At 27.0% G+C, this 17,094-nt stretch overlaps 2 protein-coding genes across 2 annotated transcripts; both read right to left on the reverse strand.

Annotated features, from left to right (window-relative positions):
- Nucleotides 1-264: 264 nt before the first annotated feature.
- On the reverse strand, nt 265-4,762 carry LOC130669477 (UDP-glycosyltransferase UGT5-like). Its single transcript, XM_057472415.1, has 7 exons — nt 4,158-4,762; nt 3,817-4,092; nt 3,000-3,198; nt 2,378-2,554; nt 1,751-2,068; nt 1,291-1,519; nt 265-506 (listed from the first exon to the last, which is right to left on the reverse strand). The coding sequence occupies exons 1-7, from the start codon at nt 4,383-4,385 to the stop codon at nt 362-364; spliced, it is 1,572 nt and encodes a 523-aa protein (XP_057328398.1). The 5' UTR covers nt 4,386-4,762; the 3' UTR covers nt 265-361.
- A 192-nt stretch (nt 4,763-4,954) lies between these two features.
- On the reverse strand, nt 4,955-17,016 carry LOC130669478 (blue-sensitive opsin-like). Its single transcript, XM_057472416.1, has 6 exons — nt 15,594-17,016; nt 15,414-15,508; nt 8,469-8,579; nt 8,150-8,409; nt 7,752-7,870; nt 4,955-6,708 (listed from the first exon to the last, which is right to left on the reverse strand). Exons 1-6 carry the CDS (start codon nt 15,768-15,770, stop codon nt 6,505-6,507), a joined length of 966 nt encoding a protein of 321 aa, XP_057328399.1. The 5' UTR covers nt 15,771-17,016; the 3' UTR covers nt 4,955-6,504.
- Nucleotides 17,017-17,094: the final 78 nt, after the last annotated feature.

Genomic DNA, 17,094 nt, shown 5'->3' on the forward strand with positions numbered 1-17,094 from the left:
TATGTATGTCAAGTTTATAAACTAATTTGTGAATGATTTTATATCCAATTTTACACGTTGTATTGCCACATACTTTTCATATTATAAATTACTATATATTTTATAATTATAAGGAGTTTGTGAGATAACAACTCGATTACATTACAAAATAATTTCTGTGAGCTTTCGCTGAAAGGTTTTATAATTTAAAATTGCATGAAATAAATAATATTTTTGTTTTTTAAGTATAAATTTAAACTATTGTTTTATTTAACATTAAAAATACATTAGTTATAAAATATGACTAATAAATAAACACTTTATAATTATAAAAAAAAAATAATATTAATTTTTAAAGAATATATGTACATAAATGACTGAATCAATCAATTTTTCCTTTTACAATTAACGTGTGCTTTGTAAAACTTCTTCGCAGTAATTTGTGAAGTACTTGAATAAATATAAATGTAACAGCTGCATAAAAAGCAAGTACATCGACTGAATAATATCGCACGACACCCATAAGTCTGTAAATAATAAAAACATAAATATAAAAATATATTTTTGAATTTTATTTAAATTATTTTGCTTTGATGTATTATTTTATTTTTTTTTAACCCTGCGGAAATTGAATAGAAGATTGAATTAATTAGACATTACCGTTAATTGCAACGTGACATTATTAAAATAATTTATCGAGGACACGAAAGATCTTAATAATGAGAGGAAGAAAGTTGTTATTAATGATGTAAAAATAACTATCTAATTAAAGAAAATAATAATAATAATTACTATACCCTGGCGAGTCCGAATTACGGTAATTCACCGCATTTTACCATAAAATACGGTGTTTCTACGGCAGATTTGCCACAATTTGCGGTATTTATTACAGTGAATTATGGTTAAATACAGCAATTTTCCGTAATTTGCGGCGTTTTTACCGTAAGCACCGTATGTTTTTTTTATTTTTACAGTTTTTATAGTGCAATACTTCACTTTACGGTAAAATACCGCAGGCTTGTTGCAATTTTACGGTAAATTACCGCTCTCTTACAGCAATTTTATGGTAAAACTACTGTGTGTTGGCCGTAAAATACCGTACGCTCACCGGAAAATACCGTAATTTACCGTAAATCACGGAATTTTATCGTAAGTTGCGGTATTTTACCGTAAAAGGCCGTAATTCTTTTGAATATCGTAAATTACGGTAATTACCGTAATTCGGATCCACCAGGGATATTATTATTATTTGAATTCGACATTAAAAATCAATTTTTTCACTTCAGATTAATTATAAAAAATAATATGAACCTTGTAGGACTTTTAAGATGTTCAGCTCCTTGATGTTTAGCAACGTGTTCAACCCACCAAGTTGCTACTTCATTAGATCCTAGCGGTTGATCCTTTAACAAAATACTCCTTCGTCTTGCAGCCTCTTTGTAAGGATTACTACGTTTAGCAGTAACTTTAAGTATAGCTTCACGTAAATCATTGATAGATAGACTAGCGAGATTCATAACAAGTGCGTAACCCAATTTTTCTATTAAAAATAAAAAAAATTAAAAATTAAACAACGTAAGGGAAAAGACCTAGCACCCGATCAGGGAACTAGTACCCGATCACTTCATATGTTTGTATATCTATATTTACTAAATTTTACTAAATGTAGATATACAAATACATGAGCGATCAGGTACTAGTTCCTTGATCGGGTACTAGGTCTTACCTTAGGTGAATTATTTAATTTATTATTAATAAAACTTTTTTTTACCAGCCTGAGCAGCATTCCCATCATGATCACAAAAAACAGGAAGTACTAGCGTAGGTGCTGCATGATACGCAGCTTCATGAAGCGATAATAATCCGCCGTGTGACACAAAGGCGCGTAATTGTGGATGCCCAAGTAATTCTTGTTGTGGCCACCAAGCACCCGTTCTAATATTACTTGGTAAATTATTTATTTTACTACCTTCCCATTTCCAAATAATATTAAATGGTAAAGTTGAAAATGCAGCTATAAATATTTCACGCAACGTATCTGGCATACCAGAAGCACGTACTGATGAACCCATTGAAACAAATATGAAACCTTAAGATAATAAATTTAAATTACTATTATTACATTGTAAATTAGCATTACAAATTACAGCCATTTAAATTAAAATGTGTATATTCTAAACAATTTTTTTTATGGGCATTATGTCTTAATGGATTATTATTTAGATGTTAAATATAATTAGTAAGCGTAAAGTGTTAATTTAAAAGACGTATTTAAATAAAAGATAAAATAAATTAAATGAACAATAATAATAATAAATAACAAGAGAAAAATAAAAATAAATTGCCTTAGTATAGTTATGTAATCAATAATGTTACATATATAAATATACATAAATACCTTTGCGAAGAAATGATTCTAAATCGGGACTTAATTCCATTGCCGGGCGACAGTGAAGGCAAGCAACGTTCACTACATTTGGTAAATAAGGCATTGATTCGGCTACTGAATAATGACTATTTTGTAAAGTCAAAGACACTTCGGATACCAATTCTCTAACATCCGGTACTTGATCACCTTTAATAAAAAATTATTAAATAAATAAATTAATTAACTAATGAATCAGAAAAACATCAACATGATTAAGAGTAACGATCAAAAAATGTAAATAAACTGAGTTTCGTTATACGGAAGTTTAAATTTCATCACAACACAAAAGAAATGAAACTGTTTAAAATAAGAAAAAATTCCGAGCAAAGCAATAAATTATATAATTACTGACATTGACCGTGTACTGAAGTTTACAACTTAGTAAATTTATTTTAGTTATATAATCGTTAGCTGTCAAAATTAAAAAATGATGTATGAAGATGATGACGATGATGGGTAATAATGCTTGTAATTATAATGATAATAATATTTAAATTTTATTTATTTTTTACTATCATTAAACTGCCGCTCATTTAAATAATGAATCATCAACTCAGTAATTGAGTGTTTTATTGTTTTTAAAAATTATTACCTAAATACTTTCTCAATGTAGGCTGAATAAATCCAGTAGTCATAATCCAATGCATAACTTCTAAGGTAACTAAACATGCAACATTAGTGATACGTTGAAAGAAATTCATATCTTGAGTATATCCCTTGCCAAAGTACGGCGTTAATGACCAGAGGGTTGGATTACCCTGACGAGACATCGATCCACCGTAAAGTGCAACCTTATTAATATTTTTAATTAATTTTTTTAAATAATAATAATAATAATAATAATTACACTGTAAAAAGAGCGGTGTTAAAAATGGACTCAATTTAACATCACGCGGTGTTAAAATGAAATAACGCTGGTGTAGGCGGTGTAATTTGGCGGTGTTAAAATACCGGTCTTAAATCGGTGTAAAAAAAAAATTCCACGTATAGAAATTAGAAAAAAACATAAAAATTAAATGAATATTATCTGGAGAAATTCAAATTTCGCTATTAATTTATTTAAATAATTATTTATGTTGGACGTAATTTATTTAAAAATTACATAATTTTACACCCACAATTTCAATTACCAATAATTTAATTAATTAATAAAAATAATGTTTAAATTTCGTGATTGAGTAAGTAAAAATATTCACCAAGTAAAATATCTTCAACTCCGAAAAATATTTCAACACCGGGAAATTTTTTTAATACCGGTAAAGAATATTTACATTGGCGGCGATGTTATTTTAACACCGCTTTCGGTATTGAAATTTAACACCGAAAATTTTAACACCTACACCGTCCGGATTTACCCCGGTTTTTTTTACAGTGTATTAATTTATAATTTTTATAAAAGAAAATCGTACTGTATTCAACATCATCGTAGGAATATTTTCTCCATGTAAAATTCCTAGAAGACATTCTGGAAATGCTCCATCAAGAATAGCAACATCCCAACTGTTCGATTCGTAATTTTCACTTATATCCGGTCGTCTGAGAGCCGCGACAGAGCTCTCATCACGGAGCAAAGCTTCACATGATTCCCAGCCATATCTCATAGCATCCCATGGCGAAAGTGGTAATTCGTTACGAAATCTCGAACCAACGAGATCCCATTCAGATGTATAATTACCCACATAAGCCTTTAACCGTCAATTTATAATATTTATTGCATAATTATTTGAATTTATTATTATATTTTAATTACCTCAAATATCGGTGGTATTAATTCACGCAATCCGTTGTTTGCTGCCGGTCCAGGAAATGCACTAACTAATGTTACATTATGACCTCTAATTCTCAAGGCCGTTCCCAAAGCAACAAAGGGAACTGTGTGAGATTTAGTACCACCCATTGTTGCTAATAATACATTATAAGCAGTACAATAATTAAAAAAAAAAAAGGTAAATATAAAAATCAATTTTTTCCCCATCATTTTAAATAAAAAAATTTCTTCTTCTTCTTCTTCTTGTATTAAATAACTAAGACTTGTCTCGTCAATTGTGATAATCCGACTAGTCTTCTTTAGTAACTTTGACGTCTTTCCGATTTCAAAATATATTCTCCTTCCTTATTATATATTTTTTTTTCTTTTTTTTTTCTTCTTCTTCTTTATTTTTTTGTTTTTAATTAAAACAATCTTTGTTATTATGTTAAATAATACCTTGTCATTTTTAAAAAACATAAAAGATATTTTTTATTTGTGATTACTCTTTAACATACCATTAGTCAAAATAATTTGTGTACATTGTGACAATTATGTAAATTGTCATACCATTCCCACTGGCTTGTTATCATTTTTTTAATTATTTTTTTGTTATTCACTCAGCACACAATACCCTCGAGTAAGACATTTTCGCTACTTCGCGTTTGTCAAATAAACCAAATAAATTAATAAAAATAAAATAATCACATAAATAAAATTTAAAAAATTAATTTTTACGAGCAGATTTTTTTTAACGCATTTTTAAATAAATTTTTGAAAACTGTATTAAGATATTTTGAAATTTAGTTGACTATTTATTATTTTACAATAATCATTTTTACTAATATAAATTTTTTAACAATTATTTATATATTTAGTAACAATTAAAATACATTTATTCATATATTATTTGCACGGTAAATTTTATTTTTTATTTTATTTTATTATAACTTTTTATACAATAAAGTAACGAGAAAACGATAGCGTGAAAACGACTTAGTAATATTCACACTGAGCGTGAAAGTTTGACTGACCAGGTATACCGCCAAGTTAAAATCATTGATGGATACTTTAAGAGAGTTAGAAAGAGAAAGAACAAGAATTTTAACGTCTCCCACCTACTGACTTATATTTATTTAAAAAAAAAAAAATAAAATAAAAGAAGAAAAAACTCAATCTACTACTTAACCACAGGTTTAAATCAATTACTATTACACACGTTTATTAACTACAGTAAAATATAACTAAAAAATTTCGTGTATTAAAAAATGAAAAACAAAAAATATTTTCAATAAACAAACAGGTGAAAGAGTAAAAGTAAATATAGATATAGAACATAAATAAAAACGAGAGGTACATCAAGGTATGGAACTTAAAAATAAAGTGGGGATCAAAGTGAAAGAAGAAATTATGAGAGAAAGGGATATTGATACAAAGTATACAAATATATGAGAGAGTTTAATCTTCAATCATGGTCCCATCTAAATAAAAAAAATTTATTTCGTTAATTAGTTATGTTTATCATGTAAACTGAACATGAATTGATTTTATTTATTACATTGCGTACCAACAAGCGGACATAATACTTGTCGCTATGTATGCAATAGTATTTTTATATGTCTACATTTCGATATTTAGTTGTGTAAATTATTTTAAATCATTGACGTTTAAGTGTTTACATGCAATAAATTATTTATTTACAGGACCTAACGATAGGATATGTTATATACACAAATATACAAGTTCTATATGTATGTATGTATATATATATATATATATATATAAATATATTTATTAAGAATCAAGTCAAGTGAAATTGCGGACAAGAGATGGAAACTAGGAATGTCGTGAAATAGAGGTCAACCACCTTTATACTTTGTTCCCATTTTAATTAGAAGTTATTACGCAAAATAAAAAAAATAATTTTTTTTTAAATGAGTGATAAAAATAATAATTATTTAAAATATTTAAACTGTGGAAAATTGTATTGATTTTATAAATAAAAATATATACTTTATTGGCTTACAGGTGTTGGCATATCAACATGACAATAATGTCAAATTATATTGTCAGCTAATAAGCTTTAGTAATATGCTAATTTAATTGATGCAATTTTTTTTTTTTGTACTTTCCCTTTAGACTGGAATGATGCAAGATACACGACAACTACATGATTTGAATAAAAATATCTTATCAATAATTTTCACATCGTAAATATGTATATGAATAAATGTATGATTCAAATTGAGTTTTACAGTCGTAGAAAAATAGTACAATAAATTTTATAATATAAAACAATAATTAGAGAATTGTGAATTTATTATAAGAGTAATTATAAATTTTTAAACTTTTAAAAGTTAGTTGTCATGTGTACTTGGATAGTGCTTGATTTTCTGGTTCTGGCCGTTGTTTGTTGATTACCTTTCAATCCGAACATTTTTTTAATAGACTTACGAAACTGGGGATTCAAACCTGCATATATAATCGGATTATAGCAAATTGATGATTTTGCCAAAAGACTCGGTATGGCTGCTATTAATCCAGTTAATTGATACTGAAAATTATTAACTCGCTATATTTTTTGAGTTCTGTACTGTCATACAAAAAAATTTTCCATGCACAAAAATACATTTTTATAGAAGCTATTAAAGGGCCGTTTATAAAATACGTTCGCATTCATATGAGGTATCGCTTACTGTAACAAGAAGTGACGAGAGGGGTTGGGGGGTCTAAGCAAACGAGACGTTCGCAGCTCATCAAACAATTTTGCAAATTTTTCTCTCGGTTTTTTCAAATTTCATTTTTTTGTAACGATAGAAAATCATATTCGTTTCATATTTATAAATATAAGGTAAAAGACCTAATACCCACACACCATGTATTTGTACATCTATATTTACAGAATTTAGCTAAATATAAACATACAAATACATGAGTGATCGGGTACTGGGTCTCTTACCTTATAAATATTTTAAAATATAGAAATTTGTATACTATTAATTGCTATAAATTATGTACGGGGGTGGGGGGTCTATCATTTGTGACGCAATATTGATAGGGGGTCGCAGAAAATGTGACGAATGGAGGGGGGGAGGGGTCTGAAAAGGTAAAATTTTGCGTGACGTATTTTATGAACGGTCCTTTACTGCCAAAAAAATTTATTGCATGCCGAAAAATATATTTTTATAAAAGTTATTAAGAATTGAACTTAAGATGACTGCCCATTTTCTAAACCCAGAAAGAACCAAATTTTTTAAAAACATCTTCAAACTCTTTTTTTTTTAAACTATCTCATTATTGTCTTATTAAAGTTTTTTTTTTTTATTGAAAACTAAATTTATTTTCTACACAGAAAAAAAAAATTTTTGAGGCGAGAAAAAATTTCTTGCGCCACGAAATTATTTTTTCTGTGTATGATTTTTTTTTTTTTTTTTTTTTTGTCAAGACGAATTTAAAACAAAATAAGAGTTGACTTTGGTGTTTAAATTTTGTAGCCCAAAAATATTAAACTCTTCTACAATAGTAATAATAAATATCGAATTATAAAGTAATAATTAATAAATAAATATGAATATTAAATACAAAAAAAAAACTCACAGAAAAATATTGCGCAGCTAATGAAAATGTTGCGTACGGTGTCCAAGCAATCAGAAAAGCAATAACCATAAGTGCAACCATAATAGTGACTTTTCTTTCCCTTTTTCCAACCGCTCCGCCTTAGTATGAAATAATAATAAATTTTACTATTTATTTTATTAAACGTTTAATAATAACACCGAGAAATTCTTGCGGGTAGTTTACTTTCTCACAATAAATGTTAATTATTAAAAAAAAAATAATTATTCTTCTAAGAATAACTTTACCGAGTATTTTATTAAGTGATACTTGTGTATTTATATTATTTAATACAGATAAATATTATTCTCAATAATTATTACAAAAAAAGAGTATTAAGGAAGTAACAATAATTTCCGCGTTGTAATTAAATTACGTACTTGCTTGTTTTTTAACTCTTTTCAACGTGTTGATGATACCAGTATATGCAGATATAATAATAATAACGGGTACAACAAATCCAAAGAAGAAAAGAAATGCGATATAAGAGTCCATATGTGTTGATGGATCATGAACTTCCCATAAAACACTGCACGATATATTGGCAGCTTCAAAACCGTATTTACCCCATCCAATAAGAGGCGGTAAACTCAAAATTAATGCATAAATCCATGCTCCAACAGATAGGATTATTGATGATCTAATTATATTTTAATTTAAATAATTATTAGCATAGAAAAATTACTTTATATTACTCACCTAATTGTTAACGACCACATTGGCTTGACAATCATAAGCCATCTCTCAATTGACATTATTGTCAAGTTGCCGATGCTAGATAGACCGACGGTACACATAAACCATGCATACCTTCAATAACTTAACGTGTTAATAATGTCAAATATTACAATTATTTATGACTACACGGAAAAAAAAGAACAGTTGCTACAACAGGGTATGGCCCTGCAGTGGATGTGTTATCGTAAAAAACCATTTTTTATCAGCGTTGATTCTCAACTCTAATAATTCACATTATTATACTTATTACGAATTCAAGACTATTCCTGTGGCGGCAACAGGAATAACGTGTGGCTGCAGCGGGAATAACCTGTAGCTGTAATTGGACTGATCTTGTAGCTGTAATAAGGCGGGTCCTGTTGCAGCCACAGGTTATTTCTGTTGCAACAACAAGCTTATGCTACAGGACCTGTTCCTGATGCAGCAACAGTTATTTTTTTTCCGTGTAAGATATAGTAACATACTTTTAAAACCTTACTAGTTCTAAAAGTGTTTAAAACACGCAACTGTATATATCTATAAATAATATAAAAATAAAATTTTATTATTCGACATTTGTCAACTATCATACATACAGTAGGACCTCGTTATAAGACTATTAGTTCCTCTCTCAAACTATCGCGATGCCTGCAGGTGGCTTATAAAAAAGACAGAATAATAGTCTTATAACGAGGTCCGACTGTTTGGTTTCCTATTTGATGTACTAAAGTTCAGTACTATAAATATGTACATCATTTTTTATACTTTAAATGTATGAATTGGCAAGAATGCGCAATAATGTATGTATATATGTATAGTAAAGACTGAAAAATTATATTCAAGTATGTAATATTGAATCATTCAGCGTAAAAATTTCAAACTCTTTTTTAATATAATTACTGTAATAATTTTTATTTGTTGTAAGATAATAGTTTTTGATGCAATACTATCATGAGAATAATGATTTACCAAAATTAATATCTTATAAAATATTGTCGGTCATAGTATCGAATTGCATTATTATTTAGAGGCTAGTTCAAAAAAATTGACTATTTTTTTTCTCGAAACCCCCTATTAAATAGTTGCAAGGAGGTAAAATAAGATGCCTGTTAAAAGGTGAGCTCTTAATATTAATATTTAGAGGTCGCTCATCGCAATTTTCTATTTCCCATTTAAATAACGTGGAGAAAAAAATTTTTAAGTTTGAAATTTTATATCTTGGCAATGGCTCATTGTACAGAGAAGCTCAGGATGTAATTTCGTTGGGAATTAAACGTTCTTCAAAAGAAAGCTCTTATCATTTTTTGATTAAATTCATCTGTTCAAAAGTTATTGGAGCTTGAAGTCAAATTGATCTTTTTTGTAGACAATTTTATTCCTCACAAATTATCTTTCATAGTTTTTTGAAATTCTACCCCGCTTTCTAGTTATTTTCATTTTTATGTAAAGATAATTCGGATAGTTTCGCCGGAAAAGTAAAAAGATCTCGAAATTTACTATAAATTTGACTTCAAGCTCCAATAACTTTTGTACAGATGAATTTATCAAGAAATGATAAGAGACTTTTGTCGTAGAGCGACCTCTAAATATCAACTTATTTCACCTCCTTGCAACTATCTAATAGGGGGTTTTGAGAAAAAGAAATAGTCGATTTTTAAATTTTGTAATTGAGTTGCAGGGCCCACTTAGTAATCAATTTTTTTTATATTCAACGTAATTTTCGTATGAAGCCGAAAAGAAAAAACTATCACTTTTATTTGGACTGTGGATATAGTGAACTGCAGAAAAGTAATAATATCAGTACGTATGTTATTTTAAGGATACTATGTTCTCATATTTTCTCCAGGGAAATTATCCCGTCTGTACTTGAATATCATATTTGATTTATTAGAAACCACTCTAAATCTCAGTCTGTCTTTGTTATTATATTTTTTATTGTGGATTAAATTTTAAGATTGAAACGTTGACTAACAGAGTACTATTTTGTAATGTAAAAATATCATAAAATATGTTGTTATAGATATAATTTTTTGTTTTTTTAAGCTGAGAATTTACTTTCTTCTGTCATTGAGAGTTACTCTAATTTTAAAAAAATTTTACATTAATTAAATTAAGCAGAAATAAAATTGCCTTATTAATTGTAAAATAGATATGTTTTTTTTTTTCTTTAATATTTAAAATTCTTTTAAAACAAATTTATTTTATCGAAAAAAAAATACTATTAGACAGTATATCATTATAATGTCGAATATAAAAACATCTTAATTATATGTATATGCTTTGAGTTATTTATTGTGAAATTAAAAATACAGATATTATTTTTTTCGATATCAATAATTTTTTATAGCCTTGATCAAGATAGTAATCAAAATAACATGTCCGTGAACTCTATAAGTTTGTGTGATACTTAATTTAAATTCATTCGAAATTATTAGATTTACCATATATGCCACGTGCTAATTATTCTCATATTTTTAATAGGAGAAATATTCATGATTCAGGAATTTACTTAATTACTGATTACCAACAAAATTAATTTTTTTATCTTAATGATTCATTATTATTATTTAAAAAAATTTCTTAACATTGAAAATTATCATGTTGTAATTGAAAATAATTATTTTTTACTGTAAAATTTCTATCCATGTTAAACAAAAAATTATACTTTATATTTTAAATAAATCGTTCGGCATGAATGTCAGAAAGACATCTTATTAGTGTCTAAAAAATTACGTCATATTTCTGACATCAAAAATATATCTTTCTGACATTCATGTCGAGCGGAAAAGCAGTGAAAATTTAAGCTTACGTACGAATTTTAAGATACATTTTTAAAAATTAAACTTTTATTTTTGGTTCGAAAATTATTTAAAGATATTGCCAGAAAATTCATTTTTATGAAAATAAAACAAAATTCAAACACCCACAACTTCTAAATTAATTGACCGATTGGACTCATCTTCGAACTTGATCAAAGTAATTGTCCATTGAATAAGTGTATAAAATTTAACGAAGAACCGTTAAGAATTGCGGGCATTATCGTGATGACAAAGCGCGTTATATCTCATATCTATATATAAACTTTTGAATGGTATTTTTTGACTCTACTAGGTAAAATAAGATATATGATGGCAAAATTCTTTGATAATTGCATCATGAGACCCATTGCGATAGTCTGATTTCTAAAGAAATTTACCTAAAAATGATGGTCAAATAAATTAGAACCGAACAAAAAGTAATCATTATTCATTTTTCAAACTTTTTGATTGCGATTACTCACGACGGATGTAATTCGAAATCTAATTAGCCAATTAATCGGACGCATTATACATTTTTTCAAAACCAGAAATATTGTTGATAAAACACAGACATGACTTAAAGATTTCCGTAACTTCTATGTAGTCATCTTCGTATAGATTTCTGCATAAAATACTTTAGCTTCGACGTTACATGCATAAGAAAGAGTTTGAAATAAATTTTTTTTTGTCGCGAATGTTGTGTCAACAAAAATGATGTTGAAAAGTGCTAATCACTTGAGGCAATAATCATTAAAATCAGATGCTACATATTTAAGGTTCGTACAATAAGTTACCCCATATGTTCGTAACTGCACAGGCTGGTATGATATATTCCGTAAATTATTTTATCAATTAAAACTGGCATGGGGTCCGTTAAAGGTAATAACTATTAATAAGAACATAAAAAACAATTACAGAAATTAACTCGAAACAAATAAAATTAATCAATTAACTGACAAACAAGGGATCTATTGATATTATGAGAATGTTATGAGTGTGCGAATAATATTTTGTTTCAAAAATTAATTTAATGTTCTAAAATGGTCAACCTGAAATAAACTTAATAAAAACGTAAAATTAAAAATTATTTGAACTGTCGTTGAGAAAATAAAAAAATTTCTAAAAAAGAAAATAAATAAAAGATTCGATAGTTTTATAATTATTAGTATCTCATAAATCTAGATTATTGTTTTTAAAAAAATATTGAGTATGTTATAGGGTGCTTCAAAAAAAAAATTTAATTTTTTTTTTTCGCTCTTACCCCCTGAAACGTTAGTGACTGTCGAGAAAAAAATCGTCCCAAAAGATGGGCTCTCTAGCTCAACTCTAAGAGGTCGCTATTTTAATTTAAATTTTCCATCTAATTAACATGTAAAAATTTACTTTTTCACAAAAAGCGTAATTACTCGTAAGCTGCTCAATATTTTTCAGATTTATACAAAGATCTTCAAAGCTGATTCATCAAAATTTTCGAAACCCTATGATGAGTCATAATTATCATAACTAAAACGCCAATTGAAGCGATCTGAATAGTATCGATTTTGTATTTCAAAATGAAATTGTTAATTTTCAATTTTTTTTTTTTTTGCTAGCTTCAATTGGGGATAATTTGGACTCATCATAGGGTTTTGGAAAGCTTGAGGAATCAGCTTTGAAAATATTTGTATAAATTTGAAAAATATTGAGCAGGTTACAAGTAAATTACCTTTTTAGTGAAAAAGTAAATTTTTACATGTTAATTAGATAGAAAATTAAAATTAAAATAGCGACCTCTTAGAGTTGAGCTAGAGAGCCCATCTTTTGGGAAGATTTTTTTCTCGGTAACCACTAACGTTTCAGGGGGTAAGATCGAAAAAAAAAATTAAATTGTTTTTTTTGAACCACCCTAGTATGTATGCATGCATGTTAATAAAATTATGCTTTCATAATAAAAAACAAAGATAAATTTTGAATAAATTAAATAAGTAAATTTGTTCGTGAGATATCGTACAATAAATATAACAATTTTATTTCAAATTTAATCTAATGTAATTTATCAATACTGATATCAGTTTGAACGATTTACTTATAATCAGATTTATTAAATTTAAAAATTAATTGCATTTTTAAATGAATTAAACATTTGTTTTATAAATTACTTAAAAAATTTTTGATTTGATCAAGTAATTAAATAATTAATGATACTAAAGTTAGCCGACATGTAATAATTTTTGGATTTCTTTTTTAGAAATGATCAACTATAAAAAAAATATTTCTAAAAATTCCACCTATGGCTCTTTTAATTTTCTACATATGCATTTTTTTTTTTTTGTAACTGATTTGTTGAAAAAAAATCCGAAAATCGGTAATTGTCCTCTTATTTCAGAATCACAAAAATTACTCAATAAATTGATTTAAAAATTTTATAAAATCTTAATATTAGCAAAAGAAAACAATTTAAAAAAAAAATTCCATCTGACAGCCAGAATAGAAGGTAGATTTCTCAAAAAAAGTTTCAAACATTTTGAACCCTCATAAAAGCAGTAAAAGTCATTATAAAATGAATATCAGAATAAATTAAAGACTCGCCATAATAGAATATTACACACCTACGGAGGAAAGGACATTCCAACCCGCGTGTATAATTGCCTACCCGGGCCGAGGGCGAGGGTGGCAAACACGCGAATTGGGATGCTCTTCCTTCATTTTTTCACCGGATCTGCACGTAAAAGTTTAAATTTTGGCCTCTGTTTATTGGAAGAATGGCGCGTGCGCTAATTTTTATTATTTGTTTTCTCATAAAAGAAAAAAACGACTTTCTTCCCTCTAAACAGGGCAGGAATTTAAACTTTCGGATTTTTTCTTTATTTATTCAAATTATCAAATCATTGAAATTACGAGAAGGAATAATCAAAATGTGAAATTTAAGGTAAAGAATGAAAGCTTATTAATCCTGCTATAAAATACGTTCAATTAAAATTTTCTATTAGTTTTAGTTTTAAAGTGATATGAACTTTAAACCTGATGACAAAACCGATTCTATTGTATATGTATATTGAGGTGTTTCAAAAAAAAAATTTTTTTTCTGATCGGTATCCTATTAAGAGCTCAACGAACATTCATTTTCCCAATTAAATTGCATGTAAAAAATTTGTCATTTTGTTCTTTAAAAATAAAAGTATAAAAATCATTTTTTTGTCGAAAATCGAAGTACACGATCTTATAGGAAATTAAATTCTCTATAAAAAAGTTCCCGAGTGTTTTCTTCGTACAACTAACAAAAAAAAGTAATGAAGCTCTAACTGTAATAAATAGTGTTCCCTCGTATTTTTATTAGATTAAACAGTTTTTTGACAGAAATTTAGGTTTTTTTTTGCTTAAATATGCAATTCATCTCAATTTTAAACTGATGTATTTTGAAATCACTTGTTTAATTCATTTTATTTATTATATTATCAACAATTAATTTACAATTTTTCTTAAATAACAATATTTCACTTTCGAAATTTATACGGAAAATAAGCAAGATCTCAGAAATCATTTTAAAACATCTGACTGACTACACATAATGTATAGATTTACCGTTTAACATTTACATGCAATAAAATTCGGAAATAAGCTTTAAAACTGTATATGCGTTAAGTTTTCCAATTCACTATTGTTTCAAGCTTCATAAATTTTATTTTATCAGTGGTACGAAGAAAATATTCTGGAACTTTTTTGTAGAGCATTAAATTTCTTACAAGACTACGACTTCGATTTAAAAAAACAATCTTTTCACTACTTTTATTTATAAAAAACAAAAAGAAAATTTGTTCACATGTACTCAAATGGAAAAATGAATATTTGTTGAGCTCTTAGCAAGATTGAGATTTCAAGCTGTCCTTTTAAAAGAATTTTGTTTTTATATCTAAGACTAACTTTTAAGACTATAATGTTTGAAAAAAAAAAAATGTTTTTTTTTAAACACCCTAATATATAAATAAATTTTTGAACCAATGGTATTTTCGGAAGCTACTCAACTACTCATGATAAAATTTTTTGAAAAATCCACCGTGAGAACAAATGTAATAGAAAGATTTCTATGAAATTTATCTAAAAAATACATACTTGCGTTGACTATATAAATTAAAAATAAATAATTAATTACCATATACAAGTCCCATGACTCCAGTACCATCCGCGATTATAAGCCGATACTAATGCGAAAGGATCTCCGAAAAGACCAACTAAAAAATCCCCGAACTTAATAAAATAATGAATATATATTAATAAATATATATATTGCTATTAAAGTAAAAATTAAAATATTTTAATTGAAAAAACATACTGCGAGATTTATTAATGTTATGTTTATGGGAGACTGAAGTGATTTTGAGTCTTTCATGACAACAAGAATAACAAAAAAATTTAATATTATTCCAAAAAATCCAATAATTCCTAGTATCACTGTTATTATTGCATAAATAATGTTACTATTTTGGCCTTCAAAAATATTTATACCCATTTTTTAATAATTATATACACTCCAGTACTTCAAGCGCGTCGTTTAAATTGAAACTGCCACAAATATATAACATTTATATCTATTATATACGAGAGAACGAGTACAGAGGGTGAGTATGAAGCTGCGCATTACGATTTTCAAGGAGCGGATATTTTAACAACCACAAATTTTTACCGCTAAACAAATTTTTGAAAAATAAAATTAATATTTTTCAATCCAACTTATTGTCTTTGCGTAAAATTTAAAGAACGGAATAAAAATAATTTTAATTAATTTGATAAAATAATTTAGGTTCTTAATTTCTCACCCTTCTGATGCCAAATAAAAATAAATAAACAAAATAAAATTATATAAGCACTTATGTATAATTTTAAATAAATTATTTAAAATGACCTCTTTCGCTATAAACATCTGATCCAGCATTTTTCCATTGGATGATAAATTGTCACATATGTGTAATTAAAACAAAATCATTAAAAAACTTTTCCTTTGTGATAAAAATTATTTCGTAAAAGATATTACGAGTAGAAAAGACCTCCCGTATCATTGTTTTTACTAATGATAGGATTTTTACATATATATTGTACTCGTTATTTAGGGATTATAAAATATAACCAACCGTTTTGAGCTGCATTTAATTAATAATTAACTTTTTATATCAGTTACGAGCAAGCTACAGTCACTACGTGACTTCCCGAGTATTACTACCAAATTTATTAAATGTGATTTGAATTGAACTGTTTATTACAATCTCTGCTCTAAAATTAACTGTAGAACCTTTTGTTTATTTATATTATTATTGAAATTTAATATGACAAATCTCATCATTAACTCGCAAACTTATTGATTTCGATGATTGTATAATCATGGGATTCTTCAAAAAAAATCTACACACGGTCAAATTTTTTTTTATTAGTCATCTAATATATTTTTTTTCACTGATACCAAATTAAATTTGTTTAATTTTTATTATCATAGAAGACGTGGCAGACTAAATTTTTTTTATTTTCTCTTAATTATATATATAATAGTTATATATATTCAGTCATATTCAGTGACAGAAAAATTAAAATATTAATTTATTTAAAGAAAATAAATACGATCGTCTTTTTTCCCGCGTAATTTAAAAGGAATTCGAATGATATAGATAAATTTATTTATCTCGATACTTGGCAATAAAAAAAAGTTTAAACCACGAAAAGACACAAATTCAAGTCGACCTTTCTAACAATACCAAATTTAATAACATTAACTAATTCTATCGTATAGATTGGCTGGAACAAACCTTTCTTTATTCTCTTAATAATATAGATTACGTTATCAT

Source organism: Microplitis mediator, chromosome 6, assembly GCF_029852145.1.
Source record: "Microplitis mediator isolate UGA2020A chromosome 6, iyMicMedi2.1, whole genome shotgun sequence".
Lineage (NCBI taxonomy): Eukaryota > Metazoa > Arthropoda > Insecta > Hymenoptera > Braconidae > Microplitis > Microplitis mediator.